The sequence below is a fragment of the Podarcis bocagei genome, assembly GCF_964188305.1.
Source record: "Podarcis bocagei genome assembly, chromosome: 4".
Lineage (NCBI taxonomy): Eukaryota > Metazoa > Chordata > Lepidosauria > Squamata > Lacertidae > Podarcis > Podarcis bocagei.
In genome coordinates, this window is record NC_138128.1 from 17,485,102 (window position 1) to 17,512,858 (window position 27,757).

Below are 27,757 nucleotides of genomic sequence, written 5' to 3' on the forward strand. Positions count from 1 at the left end.
CTTATTTTGACTTCTTCCTCCTTCTTCAACTGTAGGCCATTGCTATGATGCTTTCACTCTCCGACAAGGACTCTCTCCACTCTGCACCCCACAATTCATCCAATGTGTGGCACAGTATGGCAAGAGTTGCTGCAGAATCCAGTGCCATCCAGTCCATTAGTCATGTATGACACCGTCAAATGTAACAGGATTGGGACCAAGTCCAAACTAGCAACATGGCTCTTTGCTAGAAGACTATTTAAAAGACTGCAGAGCAGAATGCCTTAGAAATCTGATGGGTCACATTTAAAGTCAGGTGACCTTAAACTGAATGATTTGAAAGAAAGAAAGAAAACTATTTATTCTCAATCTTTTGTTTTGCACAGCGAAGGCAGCTGCTGACATTTTGAGGATCAATGCGACTTTCAAAATACATGGATCAAATAGACCTTGTTGGGGAATATGTGTCTTCCACTCCACCTGCTTGGGGAGGGACTTATGGGTTAAGACGTGTATTGTTACACACACGTTAGCACTCCTTTAAACTAAATCAGAATTGTTTTTTCCTTTTTGAGTCCCCCCCCCCCATGTAGAATGGTAATTGTAGGCAGGATTAGGAACAGTTGCTTTTCTATACAAATCCTCTTCATCTATGCTTTATGCGTTTGAAACCATTTAAGGAAGACAAAGCAGTTCCCTCGAATGTACATCTACCATTAATCTAGAACCTAATCACAAGGAATATTTTGCCCCCTCCTTAACTTTTGCCTTCTGAACTGCATTGTAAAAATAAAGAACCACATGAGAGACAATAATGTAAGACGTCTGTGTATATTGTAAAAAAAGAAGAAGAAAAACTTGGGAGAGTTCAGCAATTAAAGGAGGTGAGTCTTTCAGCATACTACATGCAAAAGACCACAGTCATCAAACATACCACTATAGTTCAATGTTTCCCTGATCAATGTAATGACATTTTAATTTTAGACAATCATGTCACTGTTTTGTTTGTTTTATTTTGTTGGTGTTCATTTGTTGCTCTTGATTTCTTTCTTTATTGGTGTTGCGTGTACATGTAATTTATTTGTTGGCAAACAATTGTTTGTGGATTAAGAAAAAAGCACTCTTGCTAAATGTAGCACTGTTCATATGAAATTAATAGCACTGTTCGAGTTCTCTCCAACCCCACCCCACATCATTTTTCTGGGCACCCATGGACTTAAAAAAAGGAGGCGAACTGATCTGCATATATGTTCGTGCAAACAGTGTTTAAAAAAGATTTCTTACATTCCTCTTTTACTATCGTTTTTTTCCTTTTACTAAAACTAAATAATGAATAGAGGTGATTTAGAGATTTTTTTGTAATACAGCAAAAATGATTCAAATGTATAAAGCATTCTAATTTTTTCTTCATGAAAGCATGATTCTTCTGATTAAAAAAAGAAAAAGAAAGCTGTACCCAATATTTTATGCCGGTTGTCTGCGAGCTTGTGTGATGTTACGTTCATGTTAATCCTATTTGTAAAATGAAGTGTTCCAAACTTATGTTTAAAAAAGAAAACCCCCAATAAATAAATAATGAATTGTATTCAGTTATTTTGGGGGCAGGGGCGGGAGGGGGCCAAGAATTTCGCCCTTTTGGTGAGGGACCAGATTTTATTTTCCTTTTTGTTTATTATCTCATTTTGAAATAACCAGCAAGTTGAGGTACTTTCTTTAAATGCTTTGTACAATGTAACTGTTATGCATTTCAGTACATTACTATGGGAGGATCAAATTTAAAAAAAAATAAAGGATTACAAAATGAAGACATCATTTCCACTGGCCTTTTGTTTTGTTGGCTATAGAATGGATTTCAACAGCATTTGTATGAAATTTCCCCTACTAGCAATAATGCTAACTGCACACAAACTCTGCTTTTGCAAAAGGACAAAAGCAAACCCACATCCCTGTTGGCCCTCAAAACACTCAAGTCTAGAGAGAGCTATCAATATGATTACTTTGTTTTCTCAACAATCACAAATGCTAGACATAAGATGGTTACAGCAATCACAGTAGGTTGGGGAAGATAGAATCAAAGGCAGTCAAACATGTACAGCCTTCCCAGGCCCACACTGGCATGCCAGATTGGCAGAAGCTTGGGAGGTGGCAACGCTTCCCCTTGTCAGTGTGTTAGTTGAGAGAGAGAGAGAGAGAGAGAGAGGACCACCATTCTAAGGCCTGTTGGGGAATGGTCTAACCCTGGAATGCCTCCTATGCTGCTTAGGAGAGCGGATTGTAAGGCCAGACCCACACCTCTTTTACCCACAGAGAGAGAGATCTACAAAATCTTATGGTACCTGGGACGACTGCCGGGGGAAACTGGTTTATTCTGTAAATTGTTTATATATCTAGATTTTTTTATTTCAGGTTTTGGTTACCTGGCAAAAAGTCCCCATCTAGACTAGACTAATCTAGGACTGTATAAGTGAAAGCAGGTTACCAAACAAACAGTGAAGGCAGATCCCTTAGGGTAAATGGGACACTGCTGCACCAACTTTAGTCTGCCTTCAGCTAGGTCCCACCTGCTTACATTTTTTACAACCCATACAGGGGATGAAGGCATTCTGCTTCTTAGTCTCAGTATTGCCTTCGTAGAACTCAATACTGAGACTGATAATGGCAAAACTATTTGGCTCTGCCTGTCACTGGTTCTGGCTTCACCTAGTCTTGGCCTCCTGCCTTACTTACTACCAGCCCCAATGGACCAGCCACCACTACAACCAGAACATACGAGGGTATTGTTAATGTTTTCCTTTGTGAAAGTTAATAGCAAACCCCCCCTGCAACACACAGAGTAAACAATTGTATTTTCTTCCTCAAGCACACCAAGGAACCATCTACTCAGCATTTTGCTTCCAACAAGATTTGAGGGCGATAACCATCTCCTTTTGGATGCCCAATTATGTTGTCATCAGAAGTATAAGCCTTTGCGTATGAATATTTAAATAGTGAACAGCCATTGACTGACCTATCCTCTGTGAGTTTATCATTTTACAAAACTAACTTAGTGAGTGGCCAACACCACATTTTGTAGTAATGAATTCAATAAGTGAATTATGTATTGCAAAGAATTTGCTGGACCTACTGCCAAAAAAATTCACAAGATCTCTACGTCAGCATCCACAGAGCCCTTGCATAAGTGGAAAGCAGTCTGATGTATTCATTGTGTATCTTATTTCCAATTCTGGCTGTATTGCCTCACTTTGTGGCAGACTCTTCTCTGGAAGATACCCCAACCTTGAGTAGTAGCCAGGTGTGAGTGACTGCAGTGGGAAAAGGGCACATGGTGTTCCTGGCTCTACAATTGTTTGTGGGTTATCATTATTATCATTATCATTACTGAGTGTCAAAGTACAAGTGCATGAACTGGACTTGTTCCTTACACCAATCGTATCAGAGGTTGCTTTGGAATTTAGTGATCCAATGTTGTTATCCTGCCTCATACAATATATTCTCATGGGCAGGGAATCCCAGAGTATTTTAGCCAGACAGTAATTGACAAGTAACTTTTTGGGGTTAATAATTTATTTTGCACTTGTCCTATGTTTGCCTTTCCTATATAATGTCAATTTGTTTGCACAATTGCAGCAGTGAATGAAACAGTGATGAGTCAAACACTTCTACTTATTTCCTATTCTTTTCTGTGCTCTCACATACTCTTCACGCTTTGATTAATGATCACATATATCCAAGACCAAAGTGACCTTAGGGTTTGTTATCACAGGCTAACTGATCACAGAAAAAACCTTGCAAGTGTCTCTGATTTAGTTGCAATTTTTGCATTTGGAATAAAGCTTTCCATCACACTAAAAATAAATAAATATGAACCCTTAATGGTGTCATGCAACTAGGAAGGAGGGGGTACATGCTCAGCAAACAAAGGAATCCTTAACCTCTACTCTCTTCTACCTGTCAGTTACAAAGACATAGTGCGCCTTCAAGTTACTTCTAATGTACTGTACAGTAAATGTTATTAAGGGACTTTCATGTGGCAGCAAGTAAGTGGAGCAAAATAAAAATCCAAAATAAAGATTTGCATATTATCATTCAATACATCAACCTGAGACCATGCCAGACTCTTGAAATTGACAGGACATGTAATCAAGGGCTTTAATGTACAGTCATACCTTGGGTTACAGACGCTTCAGGTTGCGTTTTTTCAGATTACGGACACTCCGAAACCCAGAAGTACCAGAACGGGTTACTTTCGGGTTTCAGAGGTCACACATACGCAGAAGTGCTAAATAGTGCTTTGCTCATGCGCAGAAGCGCCAAATCACAACCCACATGTGCGCAGACGCGCTGCTGTGGGTTGCAAACGTGCATCCCGCACAGATCACGTTTGCAACCCGAGCATCCACTGTATTTGATGTTTTAAAGGGTGCTTTGAAACATTGTTTAAAGGGTTGAGCACCTGTAAATCTGAGTTTTGTTGCACACAGTTCCTAGACAACAAAGTATTTCCTTCACAAAGAAATGGCACTCTCAGAAACCATTGGTTCTGGCCCTATCCTCCAGAGCAGGAGAAAACAAGCTTGCTCCAGCCTCCATGTGAAAAGCCCTTTAGATATTTGAAGATGGCTCAGTCTCCTTTTTACCAGGCTAAACATACCCGATTCCTTCAACCATGCCTCATAAGGCTTAGTTTCCAGACCCTTGGCTCCCTCCTTACATTGTTTATTCTGTTATCACCAGGTTGGGCACTGCATTGTTCTGTGAACAGCCATGGGTATAGGGCAGTATATTAATTAATTAATTAATTAATTAATTAATTAATTAATTACTTCATTCATTCATTCATTCATTCATTCATTCAATTTCCTTTCGAGTGAAGACAGAGCCAAGGAGATGTTGAGCAGTTCTGCCTTCTCTCTGTCACCCAATAGCATTTCTTTGTCTTCTCCACACAGCAGACCCACTACCTGCTTGTTCTTCCTTTTGCTTTGAACATAGCTGAAGAAACATTATTATTTTTAGCCTCTCTTGCAAGCCTCAGCTCATTCTGAGCTTTGCCAGCCCTGCATTCTGAGCTTTGCCAGCCCTGCAACTGTTGGATACTCATTTATACTTCTCCCAGAGATCAAAACAACCTGCTTCTTCCCCACACCTTAACTTTGGAAACTGGCTTGTACTACTGGACTAACATTTAACTATATGTGTGTGCCCTTGCTTTCTTTTCTATTAATATTAATTAGATAGAGTTCCAAATTATGACCCCCTCTCCAAAAGTACAATATTGAAAGAACAGCTGTAGTACACAATAATTATACAATTCAGACACCCCAATCAAATGGAGAATGTGCTCCCTGCACATAGCGTCTGTTTTTAAAAGCCAAAATTCAGCTGAGCAGCTGCTCGGTGGGGACATTGAACTGAATCTTCTCCAACTTCCAAACAACTAACAGCTAAGACTGTAACTTTTTAAAAAAATGCACACAATTCATCTTCCAAATACGGATGCATGCTTAGAAACCTCTGAATCCATAGACGGTGTCCCTCGCCTACTGTATCTGGAGTAAGGTAACACCAGCATGCTTATAACACCCAACTAGATTTCTCTTTTATATGGAATTCAGATGAGGTAGTGGGAGTGCTGAATTGGTGTTTGGGAGCAGTAACAGATTAGATGAAGGTCAATAAACTGAAGATCAATCCAGCTAAAATGAAGGAACATTGGTAGGTCTCCCCAGGGAGGTGATGTTCAACCTGTTTTGTAAAGGACTGCACTTGACCTGAAGGATTAGATTCTCGATATGGGACTAAGCTAAGCCAGCTTTGTCACTAGAAACCCATGTGGCATTTGTGATACATAACTTTTTCAATAACTGAGGACTGGTAGATCAGCTGTGATCCCTCCTGGACAGGGCTAACCTGGCCACAGCTATCCATGTTCTGATAATCTATAAATTAGATTGTAATAAGTCTGCCTTGGAAAACTGTGGAAAACTGCAGATTAGGCTACTAATTCTGACTAGGAGATAGGAAAATATATAATCAGCCCTGAAATCTCGGCACAGTTCAAAGTGTTGACACTCATTTTGTAAGATGTAAATGGTTTAGAATCTGGGTACTGGAACATGGACCTGCCTGAGCACTGAGGTCATCTGCTAGGTGCCTCTGCCATTTGAGATTTGTGGAATGTTGTCTCCAGGGAGGATTCTGGCACCTGTGTTGTCTTTCTGATGCCAGGTAAAGAGTGTTGTATTTTCCTGGGCCTTTTAATATTGCTGAGTCTGTTTTACGTTGCATCCTCCCCGGTGTCATATTGCTGTATAACTTTATGCTTATTGTCAGGGCTGCCACGCAGTCCCAGCTCACATAGGACCACGTTAGCCAGCGTTCAGGTTAAAAGAGTCTTTATTGGATTACAGCTTCCATTTCCAAACTGCAATATGCAGCCCTACTTCTTCTAGGTCAGACCGGCGAAGACCCGTCTGAGTCTCCGCCTCTAGCACACCAGCTTAATACCCTAGCCTTGCTCCACCTCCTGCGCCTTTCCCTCCGTCTCTGGGTCCTTCTGCCCCCCGGGGTCTCCTTTTTCCTACTCTCTTCTGACGCGGACCCCCCTGACCCTTCCGCCTCCTTGCGGCGGGCTTTGGGACCTGGTTCACTCTCTGGGCTGCTTACTGCGCCAGCTTCCGCTACATTTGAACTTGGCGCGCGCGCCCAACTCTCAACCTTCCTCTTGATCGTTTCGTCGCTCCCCGAGGTGGGCGTGACTACTCCTGACTCATGGCCTCCCTCCTTCTGAAAGCCTCCGGAACCCAATGTCTGGTCCCCTTTCTCCCCGCTGTTCCCGTCTGGGTACGTGGGTCCCGATCTCCAACTGCTGCTCTCTGATTCCTCTCTGGACCCTTCTTCCTGGGGTGTCCCCCTGCTTTCCCCCCTTGCTCTGACTGCTGGCGCTCCCTTCTGGGAATCCTCGGACTCACTGGATAAGCTCGGCGATCTCGGTTCGTCATCCCCACTCATCTTTCCTTCGTATTCCTCCCCCTCGCTCTCTGTCTCCTCCCTTCTCTGCGTCTCTGCTTCTGAACCCCTGACACTTATGTATTTGTTTTGGCTATTGTTGTTTCCTTTCCCCTGTCCTGGAAATATTTATATTGAAGAACAGCATATACAATTTTAAAAGAAAACCATAAAATATGTATGTGATAAAACCGTGGTTCCAGGGTCTGAAAAGACTGAAGGTGATTGCAGTGGACCACACTGGAGAAAGCAGATTGCCAGGTTAAGGTATCAAGGTTTTTAAATTGTAGTGGATGTTTTGCATGATAAAACATTCTGCTTCTTGAGTAGAAACAGCCTTTTGTTTATTTCACATCAAATTCTGTGTGACTGACATGGCAAAAATTTCTTAAGACTTTCCAGGCTGCTTTTAATGCAAATGAATTCAGTGAAATGAATGATCAGCAGTGAAATGCATCGCCATCCCCATGCTCCTGAAACAGAGGGAACGGCTTGGAATGGTCATTCTGCTAAATTATCAGTAATTATGACACTGATTTTCTAAGAATGCTGAAAAATTCTTAACAGCTGTTTCTTTTGAGTCCCAACTCTCAGTTCATTAACATATGTTCACACAAGCAGAAACTGTATTAATATCTCTGTTACTCCATGTCATTCCCCCCTCCCCAAAACTAGCACTTGAGGGCAGCTAAAGATTAGATAGCTGGCGATAGACCTGCCAGCATGCACATATGGAAATGTTCAATTTGTAATCTGATTACAGCACCAAAAAACCCCACACAAAAGCCCACTTGATACCTGTGGCAGATATATTTCATGGTTAAGTGCAGAAAATTCTCAACAGCGTGTCAAGTTTCTTATGGCCAGCCAAGTCAACTGATGGAAGTAGCTCTTTAATTCCTGGGGAACCTCTTCAAACAGGCACATGTCAGGCCCAATTTGAACTCACAGAGAGGTACGCTAATTGTTGGGCGGTATGTAGCAGCATAATGCAGCCATTTGCAAAACTGTGCCCCTTGTAAAGCTTTGCATGTGAGAGATGAAGTGCCTGTCTTTGTTCTAGGGAAGGACATGGGCAACCTTCCAGCTTCTGAAATCTCTTGGCGCATGTTTTGCTTTGCCAGAGTTGGGAGGGGAGAATGACAGGGGACTGGTTTCTTCCATTACAGAGACTCATTACAGGAGGTCTGATCAGAAGATACTCCTCCAAATAACTGGAGGGGGCAGGAAGCAAACCTGTTAGACCATGGGTAGGCAAACTAAGGCCCAGGGGCCGGATCCAGCCCAATTGCCTTCTAAATCCGGCCCACAAACAGACTGGGAATCAACGTATTTTTACATGAGCAGAATGTGTCCTTTTATTTAAAAGGCATCTCTGGGTTATTTGCGGGACCTGCCTGGTGTTTTTACATGAGTAGTGCTTTTATTTAAAATGCATCTCTGGGTTATTTGTGGGGCATAGGAATTCGTTCATCCCCCCAAAAAAATATAGTCCAGCTCCCCCCAAGGTCTGAGGGACAGTGGACCGGCCCCCTGCTGAAAAAGTTTGCTGATCCCTGTGTTAGACTGTAGCAAGTACTGGTCGTTATCCTTTGTAGGCAGTACCATTCCCAAGCAGCCGAATCTTAAGGAGCACTTTGAAGTTTAAAGAAGATTACTAGGTGGGCAGGGTGGTGGTGGTGGAAATGACAACAATAGAGCTTTATACAATTATGATTGGGGTAGAAAGAGAAATGTTTCTTGTTCTTGCAGGATCCTCTAATAAAGTTGTTGGTAGGTTCAGGATGTGGTGATGACCATTGGTTAGTTAGTGTTTGGAAAACAATAGGAAAATTCAGTCTATTCCCAATCTATGTCACTTTCACAATTGTTCATTCATAGGTCTATTTTATTCCATTTCTGCATTATAATCATCATCATCCACACAAAATGTAATTTAAATACATTTTTGAACATATTTTCCCCTGAAAAGACACATTTCCAAATGTATTAATTTTAAAATAAGCATTTTAAAATGTATTTTGCTCCATTTTTGGAGCCAAGAATTTGCAGCCAAAAATGTTGCAAGGCAACATTTGGAGAAGTGTGAAATCTGGAGCATAACTAGGTTCCAATCCTATATTGTCTTTTTCAAAGAACAAATTCCTCAAGCAACCTTCACGCTAAGAGGCAATTTGTTGGCTGCTGGAAAGAGAATGCTAGACCAGAGATGGACCTTGGTCTGATCTCTGAAAACAGTTTTTATGTACTTGTGATGTAGGAGTCATTGCAGACATCCAACTGAATATGAGACAACAATAGTATAATGGGCCGCCCCATTCTGTTTTGCCCAGTGAAGAGAGAACTCTCTCTCTTTAAAGACTTGTGTAGCCCAATAATTGATGGGAGATAAAAGAACAGGTTTTCCTTAATAAGCACCATCCCAATGTTAAAAGTGACCTAAAGTTAACTCTATCAGCAGAATAGCCAGTGAAAGGAAGAATTAGGCAAATGCTGGGTTACATCTTCCACCTCCCTCAAACATATTCACAACCCTTACCCATGCATGCATTTATACACAGTCTCTGACAGACACACACAGACCTGTGGGCACGCACAAACTCTAACTTGAACACATGCAACATATATAACTCCTTCAAATCTTGGAGCTAGGGTAAGAGAGTTCTATTGGCATTGCAGAGGCTCTTTCCTATCCAATATGACCTTTCCATTTGCCTCTATCATTATAGGACACCCTACAATGAGAAAAGGGATGGATTCTGCAGATACAGTAGAGGCTGAGAGAAGAGCCCAAGGCTAGAATATGTGGCTAGGGTGAGATTCAAACCAGGAACCCCTCAATTTAGCTTCTTGATCACTGGCTTAAACCCAACCCAAAGAAGCAGGCATAGATAGAATGGGTTTTAAATACTTCCCAAAGCCTATTAGGTTTAGGTTTTTTGAAAATCTTGCATGCACTCTGCCTTTCCAAATATGGTGCATGCATAATTTTTTGTAAAGAGGTTACATTCATCCTGCCAGACACATTAATGCCCTAGGATTAAAAAGAAAGAGACAGAAATATATTGGACTCTACGCAAGATCAGGCCAAGCCAGGGGATGGCAGAGGGGTAAGTGAATGTGTATCAAATGGCAAAATGCCAACAGGGCTTCTTTTTTTAAATATACAGTATGCTGTACCAGTTAGGTCAAGAACAGGAAAGTTCATCCTGTCTCACGCCTCCTAGAGTCAGCACAAAGAAACACCCGCCATTGGCCTTCACATACCCTAGACTCTGGCATTTCAGATAACACTGAATTAAGCTGAAATGTATCTATTGTTTGTGTTCTGCACATGTCAGATCTGAATCTGGCCTCCTCACATCACTATTACTTTCAGGCAATAACATTTTTCACCTACCGTCTATCAGAGGAAAATATCTAAGGTCTTCACAGAACGTGAGATCCAACTTTAATCCAGCTTTGCCAAAAGGGAGGAGATTAGGAAGAAAGCCAAACAAGTCTTGTTGGCTGAGAAAGAATCATCTATCAATTTCCCCACCAAAAAAGAAAAAAAAGGATATGAAAAAGTGCTGCCCCTAATTTTCCTGCCTACCACACAAACAGAGCTTCATAAATAAGGACATTTCAGCCTGCTTCATCATGACTTTTGAGCAGAAAGATTTATTTCAATAAATCCTCTCAAACTGTGCCTCTCGGGCCAAAGAGCCCTGTTGTCCAGATTTCTCAGAGAGGCCTACAATGCCTAGTCTCCTAAGGGTTATCAGTTATGTCATGCATTATAAATAATCCAATCAGAGCAGTGGGAAACAACATTTCTATTTAATACCAGGAGAAACAGTGGAAGTCAGCGATTGATACCAACACAATGATGGGAAAAAGTGTCCAGAGGTGCTACTCACATAATCTCATTTTACAACATCTTGAAAATTCAATAGAAAAGTGCTCAGCTAACAATACCCCAATGGCACGCTTCTGATTATTGTTCCAAAATGTTCCATAAGACCCTGAACAATAAGAATGCTCTCTAAATATATCTCAGCACAAACAAATTGTTTCTCTGTTTTGATTTTTTAAATAAACTGCATATTGTTAGTCAACAATCGTTATACCCTTAAAATCTATGCATCTCAACTGCTGGTACATATAAAGGGAAATGAGGTATTGGGTTGGGAAAAAGTTGACACAAAAGTATCATTTAAAATCATTATGGGAATCAAGTATCTGTTTGCCTGCCCTGAGAAATGTTCACGGCTCTTTAGCTTTTTGCTTCTCCACCAAAAAACATGACACTGCACTATTCGGAGTTTCAGGCAAATGTTGAGACAAATATATCTTTATGCAATTTGATTTTCTTTAAAATCCTGTAGTTCACATAGGAACTAGAGCACATGAATTTAAGAAGGAGTTAAAATGCACAGTTAAAAACAAGGAATCTGAGGGATGCTTTTGCACAGCAATAGAGATAATTATAGTATCTTCCCAAACCCGTACTGTCTTGTAGCAATTGGATCATTTGACTTAGCCATCTTTTCCTCATCTTATAATTAATGGTAATCCAAATCTCCATTGTACAGCATTTATTCCTTGCTCACTAAATTGGTAAGCAGCTGAAGACTTTCTATCATCATCATCATCATCATCATCATCAATTCAATAACAATCATAGTAATGGTAACAATAGTGGCAAAAATAGTAGTAGAGTATTTTTACTCTGCTCCTCTCCCAGCCCAGATCAATAAAAGTAAGACAGCCCCTGCTCATTATGCTTTCAGTTGAAGCAAGATATGACACAAAAGGAAAATGGATTGGAACCAAGGAGGAAAGAAAGAAACTTAAGTACCAGTTGTTAGTTACAAGTTCTGTGTCCAGTTCTGGGCACCACAATTTAAGAAGGATATTGACAAGTTTGAATGGGTGCAGAGGAGGGTGACCAAGATGATCAAGGGTCTGGAAACCAAGCCTTATGAGAAACTGTTAAGGAAGTTGGGGGTGTTTAAGCCAGCCTGGAAAAGCAGAGACAGACTCCCCAGTCATCTTCAAATGGAGAGCAGATGGCAGCCCTGGATCTCTTAACCTTCCTCCCTCTGCTGCAAACTCTCTCAAGAACTTGCTCTTGAGAGAGATGTGTGAGCTCAGAGGCGGACCACTGATCCAGATTTCCACAAACCTAGAATCTTCCTTACATCATTACTGAGAGGTGGGCTATATTCCAGCAGAGTTAGGTGGTAGAAACCTGAAGTACTGGATGGAATTAACTGTATGACTTTAAACTGTAAATGGGTGGGGGACAGAATGTTTATGTTTTCTTCTTTAAAAAACAAAACTGTAGAATGATGTTGTTGTGGTTTTGGAAAAGGATATCAATGAAAAAAGTTTCTGCCCCAGTTCATTTAAAGGAACTTTTTTAAAAAATGGAATTATCTGACTGTAGACTCAACCATTCTACCAACACATAACTCCCACTTTATTCTACTGCATGTGTCAACAAGACTTCAATAATCAGATGACACCACCAAATTCAGCAATAGAGGTTGCCCCCTCAAATCTATTATGCATTGCTCTACCTCTCTAGGATATCCTGAGGATTGCTGCCTTGTTTTATCCTGATGCCTTCTCTCCATGACTCTTGCAACAAACGCTGAAGCCAGTTAGTGGCACTGGCAGAGTGGCAAAGCAGCTCAATTTTCCCTACTGTGATTTATTTGGGAAACCCTGCAGTTAAGTGACTGTTAAACACGTATTATTTATTGTTAATCTGCCTTGTAGAATCCAAGTAGGCAAATATGCATTTTGTGGGATTTTTTAAATAAAAAAAATCTAATAGAAAACATTGTCAGTAACCATAGCCATCATCTCCTGTATATATGGGATCCCTATTTTTAGACTTCATTTCTGCAAATACTTAGGTTAGGACTTTAAACAACATCTGAAGAAAGTAAGGCTACTGCAAGCAGGGCACACTTTAATTGTGCCTAAATATCCAATATCTTAACCCCGCTTTCAGAATACACAAAAGCAGCCCTGAAGATTAAACAACACATTGAAATACTTTTTTCTAGGTCACCATTGTTTTAAAAGCAAACACAGCCTTAAAACTGTATTATATAATAGTGTAAGCAAAAGATGCTGAAAAAATCATTAGCTCCAAAACGAAACGTTGAATTGTGTTACAGAATCAACTATGGTGAGTAAAATAAATGTGTCATGAGTGGCAAAATGAAATGAAATACTCCTTTTTGCTACAGGCTCTTAATCTTGGTGTTTATTTTTACAGCCGTTAATATGCACTTTTTAAAGCAGATCCAGAAAGTGTCTTTAGCAAGCCTGACTGTCAGCTGCCATCTCCCAAATATGGCTTATGCCTGGAGCTTGCAATCCTATCTCTGTTTCGCCTACAATCCCAGTTGCAGTGATTATTTTTGTTTGGCTGTGCCGAAGCATTAATTTTATAGATTTGCCAAAGATCTGTTTACAGTCGATATAAACACAATGTACTGAGTTCAGAAGAACATCAGAAGAGGAAAATTCCAACTTCTGAAAACACTTAAAGATGATCAAACACGTGGAATGGACTAATAATTTTTTGGGGGAATTTTGACTCAACTGTCAGGCGATCAACTTTGTTCTCTCTCTAGGGCATTGGGACGTTGCCCTCGTTAGAGCTCTGTAATGAACTGAAGCTTGTTTAAAGAAATAGAGACCCCATTATGCAGGAACTCCAAAGTATAAAATATTTCACTTAGGAATTAAGCCCACCTCCTCCCCAATCACTTGACTCTTTCAAAGACCTTCAAAGCACCTTATTTTTGGCATCTGGTGTAGATCGTAACATTTGAGCTCTGCCAGCTGAATACATTTACATATACTTTGCACATTAAAAAATATAGTTTTTTCCTGCCCTTTGGCTTGTATAATAAAAAGATACAGGCACAATTGCTGGTCCTGCTCAAACAGTAATTTGAATAAAATTTTAGAGCCAAACTGGAATAAAATCCACCGAGACCAATGCAAGTGGATTCAAAGGAATTTATGTCTATTCCGCTTTGTAACTTTGAACATGCTCCCTGGTCCTGTGTAGCTCAGGCCTTTCCAATTCCACTCCCTCCTCATATTCACTTACTTTAAAGCTATAGGCTCTGTTCAGCACCAGTCCAGGAAGGACCCTATTCATCCCATCCACCCTGTTCTTTGAGAGCTTCAGAACCGAAAAAGGCATTTGGGATTATACATGAATTCATGGAGGATCATCAGTGACTACAAGGACCCTCCGTATACAGAGGGAGTAGATCACTATGCACCAGTAGCTGGGGCGTTTATGCTATTTATTGTCAAAATGGATGTTCAAGATTACACTACTGAGATGATTTCACTTTCTTGGAAAGGTCCTTATATCCAGCTCAACCAAAGTGGAACCTAGGACTCAGAAAGTGTGACTAACAGTGACAGTCATGTCTCTGGCCTGAACAAAGTTTTATTTCCTATAACTAATGGGAGACCTTTCAGAGTGGCTGATAACAGGAGTCTGGCTCAAAATTAGCCTTCTTTAATTAAATATTCAGATTCAGGATTGGGATGGGATAGATTCCTACCTTGTGAGAATGCTCATCAGGAGGCTGAAAGGCAGGAGAATTCCCTTCCCTCCCCCATAATACCATCCAGCCTCTCAACAGAGTATCAACGCAGGAAATCCCACAGATGTGTATTCCTGGAATTCCCTTCCCGTTCTGCAGGAAAAAGTTGCAAAGGTGAACAATATAGCGGATGGATTATTGTTTCAATTGAATCAGAATAGACTGAGTCGTTCAGAATTATTTCATCTCATCCAAAGGCTCTCTGAGAATATCTGAACTCTATGTCTGCAAAAGCCAATAACTGCCACATGAGCATATATGACATAGAGCTGCTTCACCAAAAACTACTTTCCTAGTTCTTTGAGAAAGCAGCACCCCACCCACCCAGTATATACTTTGTTATTAGGAACATCAGATCTTGTGGTATTAAAGCTGTGTACAATTCACTTTTGGTACTTGAAATCGCCTCTTGATTTCGGCCAAGCAAATGTTGGGGACTTTTGTTTCATCTTCAAGTCAAATAATAGGAAACTGCTCACATTCCTGGAGCCAGAGTGTCTCAGCAGTGGGGCGCCTAAAACAAAAGCACCCGGGGGGCCATAAGGGTGTTTAATTTGTTTATTGTTTCTAAAATGACTTTTATTGCATTGGAAAGTCTTGGAATTGAGAGGCCTTGAGAACCAGTTCCTAAGGTTTCCATACACAAAGTGTATATGCAAAGGGGTTTTTGATGCTCATCTTTCACTGAAAGTCAATGGGAATAGGGGACAAGACTTCTAATTCAAGGCCTCCCCACCATTCTAGGCTGTGTCTAGGCAAATAAAGTCAACTATTTGAATATTCATTGTACAGTCTTTTATCTGATAACCAGTGACAGCATTTTTTGGAGATGAGATCACTTCTAAGCTGACTCTTTGGGCTTTATATGTGAGAAAACATTTCATGAAAACAGGTTTTCTATATTGTTTGATTGAAGAAGATCACTTTAGCTCCAGCCAAATCCTAGGGCAGGTTCACCTGGCTGGATTGTACAGCCAGAGCTCTGCATATTTAGCAAGTCCATGATCGCACTACACAAGCAAAGAACCTGGCTTTCACGTGCAGAATTTAGCATTCTGAAAAATTCAGCTTCCATTTTGTTGAATTTTTCAGTTATTACAAACATACAGAACTAAACCCCCCCCCAAAGTGTAGTAGGGCTCAAGAATGGATATATACTTGTATATATATGGAAATCTTGAAGCCATTGGGGAGGGGGACTTTTCTGCCCAGAGTTTGCCAGAAAAAAAAATGGAAATGTTTGGGGGGAAATGCAAAAAAAATTAAAAAAATAAGTCAGCACTTCAAAAAAAAGTACTCTTAATATATTAAAACTAACTTTGCTACTTTAGGAACATAAAACGCATTATGTATAATTTGGTTTACTAAAGAATAATCATGTCTGGCATATTAAAAGTAGAGTTTATTCAGACAATAATTGTAAATAAAATTTATTTTTTAAAGTTTTGTTACAAACAGAGCTACAAGCTGCTGAACTGTAAGGGACTTAGCGTCTCTTTGGTACTGCCAGTTTATGAGGGGCAGGCAAAAAACAATAAAAACAAACCATCAACATATACCCCTCGGTGCTCCCAAGGAAGTTACAAAGGACATTGCCCTCTCCTGTTTATCTGCAGCACATAGTTATCTGATAATGTTTTCCACTGGTTTCTGCCTTGAATTATAATGTTTGTAAGTAACCAGTTCCTTTTACTATTGCTAAATATGAGTAATGCCAGCAATGTAGCCAAGTTCAATAAGAAGAGCCTTGATGGATCAGATGGGGGGGGGACTCCAGCTCACTTTAATTTTTTTAAAAAATAAAATCTAAAAACCAGCTCACTTTAAGCTAAGTGCTTGGGTATCTTTCTTTGGGATTCTTGCTTGCCATGTGTACTTTTCCATCACCCTCCTCACATCTGGCCTGTTTTTGGTTTTTACATGATCACTAGAAGTATGAAAGCCGCGGACCACATAAGCAAACGTCTGCCTTTGAATGTGTATTTTCAGTATGTGACCTGTCTTTTATGAGTTGGTTTCTGTATTTTTAACACTGCTTGGCAGTGTTTTCCAAGGGGAAAGACCTGGCTGAACCAATGAACTTACATATGAATGACTCCCCCTGCCCTAGATATCTCTAAACACTTACTTAGTCAGGTCCATTGGCTGGCTGAGAAAACACAAAACACAAAAACAAAACTCAAAACCTAAGAAAATACTTTACTCCAGTAAATATCTGACAACAGCTTATGATAGCAAATAAAATAAAATGATCATATACGGCTTTAGACTCAAGTATCTAAAGGACCACCTGCTTCCATATGAACCTGCTCATTGGCTGAGATCATCTTCAAAGACCCTTCTTTGAAGTGATGAGGGAGTGACCAGGAAAAGGTCTTCCTAATGGTGGCACCTCAGTTTTGGAATGCTGAACTAACTTTTGCAGGAAGAGAGTCTGAGGAACTGAGGCAGATAGTGGTGAAGAGTGATGAAGTTCTAGGCCTAACAGACAAAATAAAAACTGGCAAATCACCAGATGACACCCACCCAAGAGTTCTCAAAAGAACTCAAATGTAAAATTGCTTATTTTCTCATAAAAACATGTAGCTTGTATAGACCAGCCTCTGTACCTGAGGATTTGGAAAACAGTCAATGTAACACATTTTTTTAAAAAAAGAGATAAAGGATCCTGGAAATTACAGGCCCCTTGGGTTAATGTGTGTCCTGGGAAAACTAATGGAATTTATTTTTAAAGATAAAATAACCAAGCATACAGAAGAACAAGCCCTGCTGAAACATAGCCAGCATAGCTTCTACAGGGGCAAGTCCTGTCTCACAAACATACAGTACTAGTTTTTGCAGAATGTCAGCAAGCACATAGAACAGAGGTGATCAAAAGGCTTTCAACAAGTTTCTTCACCAAAGACTCCTAAGCACTGTTGTCCATGTGCTGGTAACCTTCATATTGGATTGCTGCAATGCTCCCAATGTAGGGCTGATCCTGAGGCAAATCTAGATGCTTTAGGAACTACAAAATATAGAGCGTCAACTGTTCACTGGGGTAGGCTATCACCATCACATTATGCATGGCTGCCAATTGGATACCAAACTAAGGTGTTGGTACTGATGTACAAAGTGCTATACAGCTTGGGGTGATACCTAAAAGATAGTCTCATCTCTTGTACACTCAACCATTCACTGTAGCCTGCAGGAGAGCACATCTTGCACCTATGATTTTACCAGGAGGCCTGTTCTTTATGATGCCAGAATTGGGCCTTTTGGGCACCTACCCTTTGGTAGCACCTCCCATTACATACATGTCAGACAGGCTCCATCTCTATTGTCTTTTTGGTGCCTGTTGACAACTTTCCCTTGTTCAGCACAGCAAGCTTCTAAATGGAGATATTTTTATCTCCGTCTGTATCTGTACTGTATTTGAAATTGTTTTTATACATCTAATAGTCTTTACATTTGCAATTGTTTTATGTTTTATTATATTGTAAAATTGCTTGAAGAGGCTTCATAGGAAATGACTCATGAAAGCCAGCAAGCAAGCAAGAGAAGCAGCAGTAGCTCATGATGGTATATATGGAACGTTTCCCTTTTTCATGCTGAACTCCTAATTTTCCATTTCTAACCTCCTAAGCTTCTTACAAAATCTGTTTCTTCTTTTAACAGAATCATGTCCATTCTAACTAAATTTAGGCTTAAAATAACATAGCAAAAGTTAATGACAATTTATCCAGAAGTGATGAAGAGTAGTAGCATATGGCCATTTCTGTGGTTTGCCAAGGAATGGGTAGAGAATATTTGTGAAGAAGAAAAAAACCCAAGGAGGCTTGGAATTTCCATGACTGCCCCAGTTCACATGGCGTGCCCTGCCCCTTGGGAACGAAACTGCGGCAATACAGCATCCCCTTCCTCCACAAACCCTCATTAAACAGCCTTTGACATTAAGTCAAAGGTCTTGAACAAAGTTCCTTATTTTTGCTCCGTAGGGCAATATTTTATGCCTGTTAACACACAGAGCCAACCATTATTTGTATAATTAATCACTCTCTCCATCTTTCTCCGTCTCTTCCATCGGAAAATAATTACTAAAAATAAACAGAGAAATAAAGATACTTGTGTAATGGGAAAACCAGAATCCCAACTGACTGTAGGATTTTATCAGTAAGGGGTTGTTTTCCTTGCCTGAATGTGATTTAAGGCAAACCATCCCTGTTTAAAGGAGGATGTCCTTTCTTGCCAGCTTGTCCCATGTTTTACTTTTTCTTCTCAAGAGGATTAAGCACAATACTCAAAGGGAATTTGAGCTGTGCAACCTCAGTTTTTGTTTCCTATTGCTCTCTTGTGGTCACTCAGAAGAACTACACATATTTCGTCTCAAGAGGTAATTGTATGTGTGTTGGAGGTGGATGTTCATTCCTGGAAGAAAGATATGGAACAAACAGGCCAGCCACTAACTAGACACAGCAGTATTTCAAATATTCTGAAATTTTATATATATGTATTAACTTGAAGGTCTCACGCCTATCAGTAGGCTACTCACGGACAAGGGAGGGGTTATGGCATAGGGAAATTCCCCAGAAAAATATTACGTTTGTATATTAAAAACTGAAACTAAGACAAGACAGCCTGATGACGACTGAGAATGCTCATTGAATGCTGAGTGCGTTGAGCATCAGCACAGCTAGAATTTGTGTGGGGAAACCCAGCCAGATGGACGGGGTATAAATAATAAATTATTATTATTGATATTAGTGATGGCTGTGCACAATAGGATTGGGGATGTGTACTGTGATGTACAATGCTCACATCCACTCAATAACTTTCCCCCATTCAAACTTTTTTAAAAAACAAAACAAAAAGGTGATGGAAGTGGTGAAATAAAATTTAAAGAAACCTCTCAATGAGGGCAGCATATGAGCAAAGAACAGAAAGAAATATGGCTATGCCCCAAAAAGCAATTGGTCTTTTTCTAGTGTTCCTGCTGAGCAGTGGAAAACCTTGAGGGGTTTTTCAAGCATTTGACAGATACATTCAAAAATCCCTGTTGCTTAGTGTCACTTCTCTCTACTATTTGCCCCTAATGTCCCCAAAGAAAGAATGTATTAGGTTGAGGGAGATGTTAAGGGATGAGTGGCAAGGAAGACTCACTTCTACACAGGAGGCCCCATAAGTCCTCTTCTTGGCTGGAAATGGTTGCGAAAGTTGCATTATCTGCTGGGGATCTGCTGCAAATTCATGTAGTATTCCATACCTTTTAAGTATATAAGTACTGAAAGAATTACTGGTAAGCTTAGAAAAGCAGCAATATTAATGGCTTTTTGGCACTTATTAAAACCATACTTATCACCCTCCCACACTTTTGCGGATGTTTAATTTCTAGTAGGCTGGTTACTGATTTTAATTCTGATTTGGGTTTTAGCTGCATTTTATATGTGGTCATGTTCATGCTGATGCTGTAATTGAAAGCTGTGTTGACTGCCCTGTGAATGATGTGAAAGGCAGACTAGAGATGTCTTAATAAATAAATAAAATCATGAGGCTTGCAGGAAGAAAACTAAAGTTGTGTGCCACCACTAAAGAGGCCTTGCGGGATACTCTCTATGATCTCACTTGACTAAAAAATAGGCAGCCAAGATCTAGGAACATGGGAATCTGTCATATACCAAGTAAGACCATTGGTCCATCTAGCTCATTATTGTCTACAGAGAGGCAGTGGCTTTGCAGGTTTTCAAGCAGGGGTCTCTCCCAGCCTGAACTGATGCTAGGGATTAAACCTGGAACCTTCTGCATGCAAAGAAGGTTCCACCACTAAACTTAGTTTCTTCCACATCTAAGAATCCAGGTTGTTATGGCTTTAAAGGTCAGAATTAGGATTAGTTACATGTCATTTTAATTCACATGTCACAATGAGAGATACAGACTATTTATTTCTATGTGAATCGTTTCAGTAATTTCAAAACAAAGCCCATGAATTCATAAAACATACAGTAATATTTAGTGTAAGGCTGCTTCTAGAGTAGAGACCCCTTTCTAGAAAAGTGCCCGGGGATGGCTGCCTACTTGCCAGCCTACCTGCCTACTTGATCCCTCAGTTATGAGTTTTCCAGGAAGCAGTGGCTGGGTCTGGGAAGCTGACTGCCACTTTAACTTTCTCACAGTGCTCCAGAGCAATGCTAAGTTGGGCACTCTAGGGCTTTGTGGAAAAATGAAAATGGTGTATGAGTTCAAACTGCTGCTGCCATAATCCACAACCAAGGGACTAGGCAGCAGCAGTAGTGATGGACTTTGGGCTTTCAAATTTTAGAGGCACCCTGTGCGACACCAAAATTCAGTTCCCCACTGCCTCTCACCTTCCACTGTTTGTCATTGTTGCGGTGCCCCCTGTGGTGCCCTTTCAGCTTGGCACCCATGATGGGAAAACCAGTTGTACTCCCCTAAATCCGCTTCTGGCAGCAGGCAGGGTTTTAGTCCATTTTAGGGCAATGATTGAACAATATAGCAACTGCATCACCTACAAACTGTCACTCCTTCACTGCCTTGTTATAAATGAAGTATACTTGTATAATGGGAACATCAGAATTTCGAGTGACTATTGGAATTTATCAGCAAGTGGTTGTGTTTCTAGCTTGAATCTGATTTAAGGCAAGACATTTCCCATTAAAGCAGGATGCCCTTTTTATCAGCACTGTATATTTTCTGCTCAGAGTATTCTATGAAATACTCAAATGAGTATTTTTCCAAGTCACATGATGTCTTCTTGGAAGGACCATCTTGCTTTCTTTAATCTTTGTCAGGCTTAAATATCACTACACAACACTCACAGATGTGGTTTGGGATTCTTCTGTTCCTGCTTTTCTCTACTTTCATCACTGTTGCTGTTTTGGTGGAGTGGATCAAAAGCCTTTCCATAGGCTGCTCTATACAAGCTATATGTGATGGCTTGTTTTATTTGGCATTCTTTTCCAGTGTGCGATTCATTGTCATCAGGTTGATTCATAGTTAGGAAATTACCGTACTCTGAATCCTGGCAGGGCTTGTAGCTGATTAAAGTCCAGAAGTTTGTGAGTAAGTCTACCAGGACCTTTTTGGGTCCATTTACAGTTGTGCACATTAAAGACTACTGATAAATAGATGTGCAACTCACACAACTGGCTCAGAAACTAGCACATAATGTCTCTTAACAGTACCTCCAAATTATTATTAGAACATGTTCTACCATGTCAGACCAAAGCTCAATGCAACCCAGCATTCTCTTTTGAGCAGTAGCAGCACCGCAGTCACCAGCCGGCTGGCCAGCCAAATGCCTCTCTGAGTAACTGGAAGCAGTTCATTATGGTGTTAATAGTTTGTTCTCAACATCTAGTATTCAGGAGTATATTGTATCTAGACATGGAGGTTTGATTTAGCTGCCATAGGGAATAATTGTGAATAGACGTAGCCCCCATGAATTTGTTTAATCCTGTTTAAAAGCCAGGTAAGCTAGTGGCTATCGACACATTCTGTGGTAACCAATTCTAGAATTATGTATTGTGTGAAGGATCACTCTATTCTATCACTTTGGAACCTGCTGTCAATTCATTTTACTGGGCAGCCCTGAGTTTCTGTATCATGAGAAAAGGGCGGGGTCAATTTTAAAAGCATTCAGGATTCAAACACAGCTTATTAGGCCTCATCCAGTGTACCACTGCATCCAGACACCAGTCCAGGGTCCTCTCAGCCATTCCCAATTCAGATGTTACAGCTATTTTGTAACTGGTGCCTCTCACACTTTCTTGAAATTCTACTGGCCACAAAAGGTTAGCAACCCCTGCGGTAGAGGGAGGGTCATGTTTACAGTGGTACCTCTGGATGCGAACGGGATTCGTTCTGGAGCCCCGTTCGCATCCTGAAGCGAACGCAACCCGCGTCTGCGTGATGCAATTTGCCTCTTCCGCACATGCGTGTGACGTCATTTTGAGCGTCTGCGCATGCACGAGCAGTGAAACCGGAAGTAACGTGTTCCGTTACTTCCGGGACGCTGCGGAGCGTAACTTGAAAATGCTCAACCCGAAGCTACTTCAACCCGAGGTATAACTGTATTCACTTATGCCAGTTTCTTTTTTTAAAAAGTACTGGGTGGGTGCTCCTGATTCTAATAGTTTAGTGAAAAAAGCTGGCTAAGAAGCTGGTTCCACAACTCCAAGACAACATAGGAGATAGGTGAAAAATCTATTCTACATAAAATTATGTAGTAAATTAATCCTGGAGTGTACTACTTCAGATTGCAGGAGTGCAATCTCCTTCCCAGTGTGCTTGACTGCAATCCCACCTTGCTTTCTTCACCTATTCATAGATATTCTTCAACATTCTCAAAAGTCAGATCTGGTTGCCTTCTAAATGGAAAGAATGATGTTGCAGAGAGGTGTGTGCCATTTTTTTAGTGCTTCTATAAAAATCTCCCTTCACACAGTAGGCAAGTGTATTAGGGAGAAGACTATGTTAAACTTTTTATAAAAATATGGTAACATTCAAAAATATGATGAACATACCCCACACATGCATTCTGAAGTGGTACTCGCCAGAATTCTTCTAATTAATTCTGCTTAATTTTAGGCATATCCATGTTTTATGACTGGGCTCTTTCCCACACTGCCTTGGTAAATGTAAGAAACTAGAATTGCTCTTATTACTGGCCCTGCTCATGTACCTAAAACATTAAGAGAACATACAGATTCAGCCACTAAATTACCACCTCTGCCACTCCACATCTGCTCTCCATGCCAGAAAAAAGGTTGAGAGAAAAAGGTGGTGACTCTTATCAATAACTGTGAAAACTGTACTGTATTCAGTTAGTGTACGTAACACCACACACACACTCAGCCTTATTTACTGCCAAGCATTTGTTCAGAACCCTATTGGGTCAACTAGGGTTGCCATACATCTGGAATTTCGGGATTCGGTCGTCAGGAACAGTGTCCAAAATCACCAAAATGTCTGGGAAAATCCAAAATAAAAAAATTCCTTCCAGTAGCACCTTAAAGACCAACTAAGTTAGTTCTTGGTATGAGCTTTCGTGTGCATGCACACTTCTTCAGATACACTGAAACAGAAGTTGCCAGATCCTTCTATATAGAGAGAAGGTGGGGAGGGGTATTACTCAGAAGGGTGGTGGGAATGGGAGATTGGCAGATAGCTGAGATGAGCCTGTTGATCATCTCAGCTATCTGCCAATCTCCCATTCCCACCACCCTTCTGAGTAATACCCCTCCCCACCTTCTCTCTATATAGAAGGATCTGGCAACTTCTGTTTCAGTGTATCTGAAGAAGTGTGCATGCACACGAAAGCTCATACCAAGAACTAACTTAGTTGGTCTTTAAGGTGCTACTGGAAGGAATTTTTTTATTTTGACTATGGCAGACCAACACGGCTACCTATCTGTAACTGGGAAAATCCAGTTACATATGGCAACCCATCTTGGAAGTGCCAATTTTGGCCAATTCCAGAAAAAAACTTCATTTTTTAAACTGAGATTTTGCAGAAAAAGCTCAACAACTTTTGTCTCCAGATTTTAACTGTCTGAAATATGGCAACCATATACTTGGTTTTCTTCATCATCATTTACAACAACTCTCATGACCACTAGGGCGCAGTCTCTCTCCCCACCTGCTGCAAGGAGACGCCATCTCCTATTATGGAACCTAGCAGACTCCCCACCCCCCACTTTTTTTGCTTTTTGAGCCCTTGTGGTTTGGTTATCCAGCAAAGTTAAGTCGGTTAAAGAAACCCAATAACATAATTAGGCTATTTTGCAAAATTAGTACGAAGCAGGGCTGCAAGCTTTAAGTCTACTGATTAAATCAATTAAACCACGAGAGCTTTCCTTATAGATTAGCATTTCCCCGGCATCCCGTCCCACGACTAATTGGTGGGCTGAGGGTAAATGCCTCTCCATTGGGCTTTCTTCTCTTTGGACCACATCTGATGAAAAAAAAGAAACTTCAAACAAAGCTTTTCCTTCCACTTTCCAGCCAAAGCCTGTGCATATTTTGCATTTCAGGGTGAAACCGCTAGGGATTTTCCTCAAGCTATAGAAACCACAAGCAAATGAAACAGTGCTCAGCTGAAACTGGGGGTCAACGTATTGTTTAAAACACGGCTCAGTCAGTAGACAGGTGGCGAGTTTCTCTTACCGCATATTCTGTCCTAACTCAGGTGGGGAGTTCATGGCAGGTGTTATGGTGGCAATGAGCAGTTGAGAGGATCCAGGAGCAGCAGCCTCCTTACTCACAGGAAACTGACTGAAGAGGACTCAGCCAGCAGCTCAAATTCCTTGAAGTAAAGACATGGAGCAGTTGAAGGATTTGAGGCCTGCTCCTCCCAACAGTCCTTCCAGGCAAGGAAGGGGGTGAAGCGGCCACAACAGTTGAAGGATTTGAGGCCTAGTGCTCCCACTGTCTCTCCCCAGGCCAGGCCAGGAAGGTTGAAGTGGCCGAAACGTGAAAGATTTGAGGCCTAGTTCTCCAACTATCTCTCCTCAGAACAGACAAGGAAGGCTGAAGTGGCTGAAACTTGAAAGATTTGAGGCCTAGTCCTCCAACTAGCTCTCCCCAGGCCAGGCCAGGCAGGTTGAAATGGCCGAAACTTCAAGGATTTGAGGCTATCTATCCCCAAGCCAGGCCAGGAAGCATTGAAGAGGCCTAATTACTGACCTTCACACAACCTGAGGTATTTTATTGAAGTGGGGGGAGGGGGAGAGAGAGAGAAGAAAAAGACTGTTTGTTTGGGTTGCACCACTTTGAATTGCAAGGGGTAGTTCACCCAAGGACCGCTCCTCACTACAGAAGCATTCCCTCCCCGCAGAAAACTAAAGGTGAGTCCAGACAGAAAGCTTTCTCCCTTCAATCTAGATTTCTATGTGCAGGGATTAATTAAAAATAAATAAATCAGGCAGGAGCTTGGAGTCCCTACCAGCATTCTGAAATGGTGCGGCCCACATTCAGGGTTATCATACCTCTTTGGTGGGAACTAGTCCACAAACTGGTGCTCTGCCCTGAGATGGTTCTGGTTTTGTGTGGAGGAAAGCAGACTGGTGTTTATTCTAATTCTGTAGAACTCTCTCTCTAGGAAAAAACTAGCAAAAGCCTGACATTACCAACTTGTAGATATCAGGTAAGAAATGTTGCATTTTGGGCCTGCGCCTTGTAATCTAATGCGATTTTTGTTGCTATTGGGTGGTGGTAGTTGTTGGCCTAGAGTGCCATTTTGCTTGCTTTATACGATTGTGTGTGAGACGTCGTTTTGGGTAAGAAAGGTGGGACTAAAAAATAATAAATAAAAATAGAATTGGATGCTCTAGGTTGCATATGAAAAGATGGGGAATGGTGAGGCCTGGTGTTAGGTATTAAGTAGGGTATCCATATGTATTGTTTTTTAAAAAAGAGGAACTGATTAACTGGTGCCCCTCCCCCAAAAAGGACGAAAGGTGGTACATATCTGCGTAAATTTGCATTTGCTAATTCATATTTATAAATAACAGTTTAGAAACAGTTGCTGTGTTTTAAGTAGAAATGTAGTACGTCTCATTGTATTGGGGGAGACCGACCTGCTTGTCTGCTCAGTCTGCTGTTGAGGTGCTAACTGTTAATGGGAAACTGCAAGGCCCCTACTCTCCTTTCTTTTCTTTGTAGTTTGGGAATTCCATCCACAATAATCAATAGGAAAACCATTGAAGCATATGATTTTATACATCTGATCATTTATGCCTTCTGAATGTGAATTCAGCAGCCAGGTTGTTCATCAGGGCAAGAGAGTTTCTGCATATTGTATAGATCCTGGCCCACTGGCAAGTAGTTTCCAGGCCCAATTCAAAGTGCTGTTTTTGACTTATAAAGCCTTAAATGACTCAGGACCTCCTCTCTCCATATGAACCTACCTGGACCCTGATATCATCATCTGAGACAATTTATAATGTACTGCCTCAGAACCGGCCTTTTCTGCAGTGGCTCCACTTTTGTGGAATGCTCTCCCCAGGTAGGTGCCAGGCAAAAACTCTCTTTTTCAACCAAGCCTTTGGATGATTAACATCTTATACCCCTTTTAAATGTGTTTGGTGGGGGGCATATCGGTTTGTGTTTTTGTATTGCATTTTTACAATATACAAGTTTGTACAGCATACAGACTTAATAAATAAAACAGCAAAGAGTAATGATATTGCTTCAATTTTGGCTTTAGCCCTGTACACCACTAGTTCGCATCCCCAAGAATTTACTCCCAGGAAACTAAGAAAAACAGTTCCTCACCCCTGCCATATGCCTTACTAAATCAGATGCTACCTGGATTATTGACTCGATGATATCAGAACCTCAGTAGAAACCTTGTGTGTGGACATGTCCTAAAATTCATATATCTACCAAACTGCTGATGATACACAGCCAACAAACTACTCACACTGGTTTACTTCTGCTTAAATCGCTAGGACTCTACTACAATGTCCAAGTACTCTGATGTAAGTGGTCTGTGGACAGCAGCCAAAGTCAGCTCCACCACTTAATAAGAGAGAGGAAAGAGACGGCATTCTGAAATGAAACCTCATGATTGCATGTCATCCTCAATTAGGCATAAGGATAAAAGGCTAAAAATATACCCAACACCAATCCCGATTTAGGCTCATCTAGCACACTGTCTGCTTATCTTTTTTTTTAAGCAGATGTACTAATGGAATTCCACCAGCAAGAGTTGATCAAAACCACCATCATGCTTTTTTTAAAATGGACAAAATAAGTTAAAACAAACAATGCATACCAAACGCTCATGCCAAGAGCCTTTCTGTCAAATTGTTGGAGATACTAGCAGTTATTCAGCATCATTTGCAAATGTTTCCCTTTCTCTAAACATAAGAAGCATCCTTAATATAAACAACAGCTTCTCCCTTTAGAAGTCCAAGGAGCCAGGGAAGCCATACAGCTGAAAAGGGAATGAATGAATCACTTACAGATATGGGTTTTGTTTTTTTATCCTGATCCTGTTATTTTGATAGCATAGGCTCTACCTTTTGCAAGTGCTTCGAGATGAACATCTTTAACACATAACCTCCTGTCATAGGAAATGATTTGTGATCATGATGCAGTCCCTAGCAAAGGTGGTGTGATTCGCAACACCATCTTGT

The 27,757-nt window shown here is 40.8% G+C and overlaps 1 protein-coding gene and 2 long non-coding RNA genes across 21 annotated transcripts in view; 2 read left to right on the plus strand and 1 right to left on the minus strand.

The window, feature by feature from the left end:
* MECOM (MDS1 and EVI1 complex locus) overlaps positions 1-1,784 on the plus strand; it is a 468,901-nt gene extending 467,117 nt beyond the window's left edge. For all 17 annotated transcript variants that reach the window (XM_081189989.1, XM_081189979.1, XM_081189992.1 and 14 more), the window contains one exon: positions 36-1,784. In XM_081189989.1, the coding sequence (XP_081046115.1) occupies positions 36-170 (135 nt within the window). In that variant the 3' untranslated portion in view covers positions 171-1,784. The remainder of the gene's footprint in view (positions 1-35) is intronic.
* Positions 1-24,919, minus strand: part of LOC308585181 — a 29,039-nt gene extending 4,120 nt beyond the window's left edge. The window contains exon 1 of the long non-coding RNA XR_014007123.1: positions 24,783-24,919. This is a non-coding gene — a long non-coding RNA (uncharacterized lncRNA). The remainder of the gene's footprint in view (positions 1-24,782) is intronic.
* A 435-nt stretch (positions 24,920-25,354) lies between these two features.
* The window catches only part of LOC308585170, a 58,826-nt gene continuing 56,423 nt past the window's right edge, over positions 25,355-27,757 (plus strand). For all 3 annotated transcript variants that reach the window (XR_014007107.1, XR_014007108.1, XR_014007109.1), the window contains exon 1: positions 25,355-25,462. This is a non-coding gene — a long non-coding RNA (uncharacterized lncRNA). The remainder of the gene's footprint in view (positions 25,463-27,757) is intronic.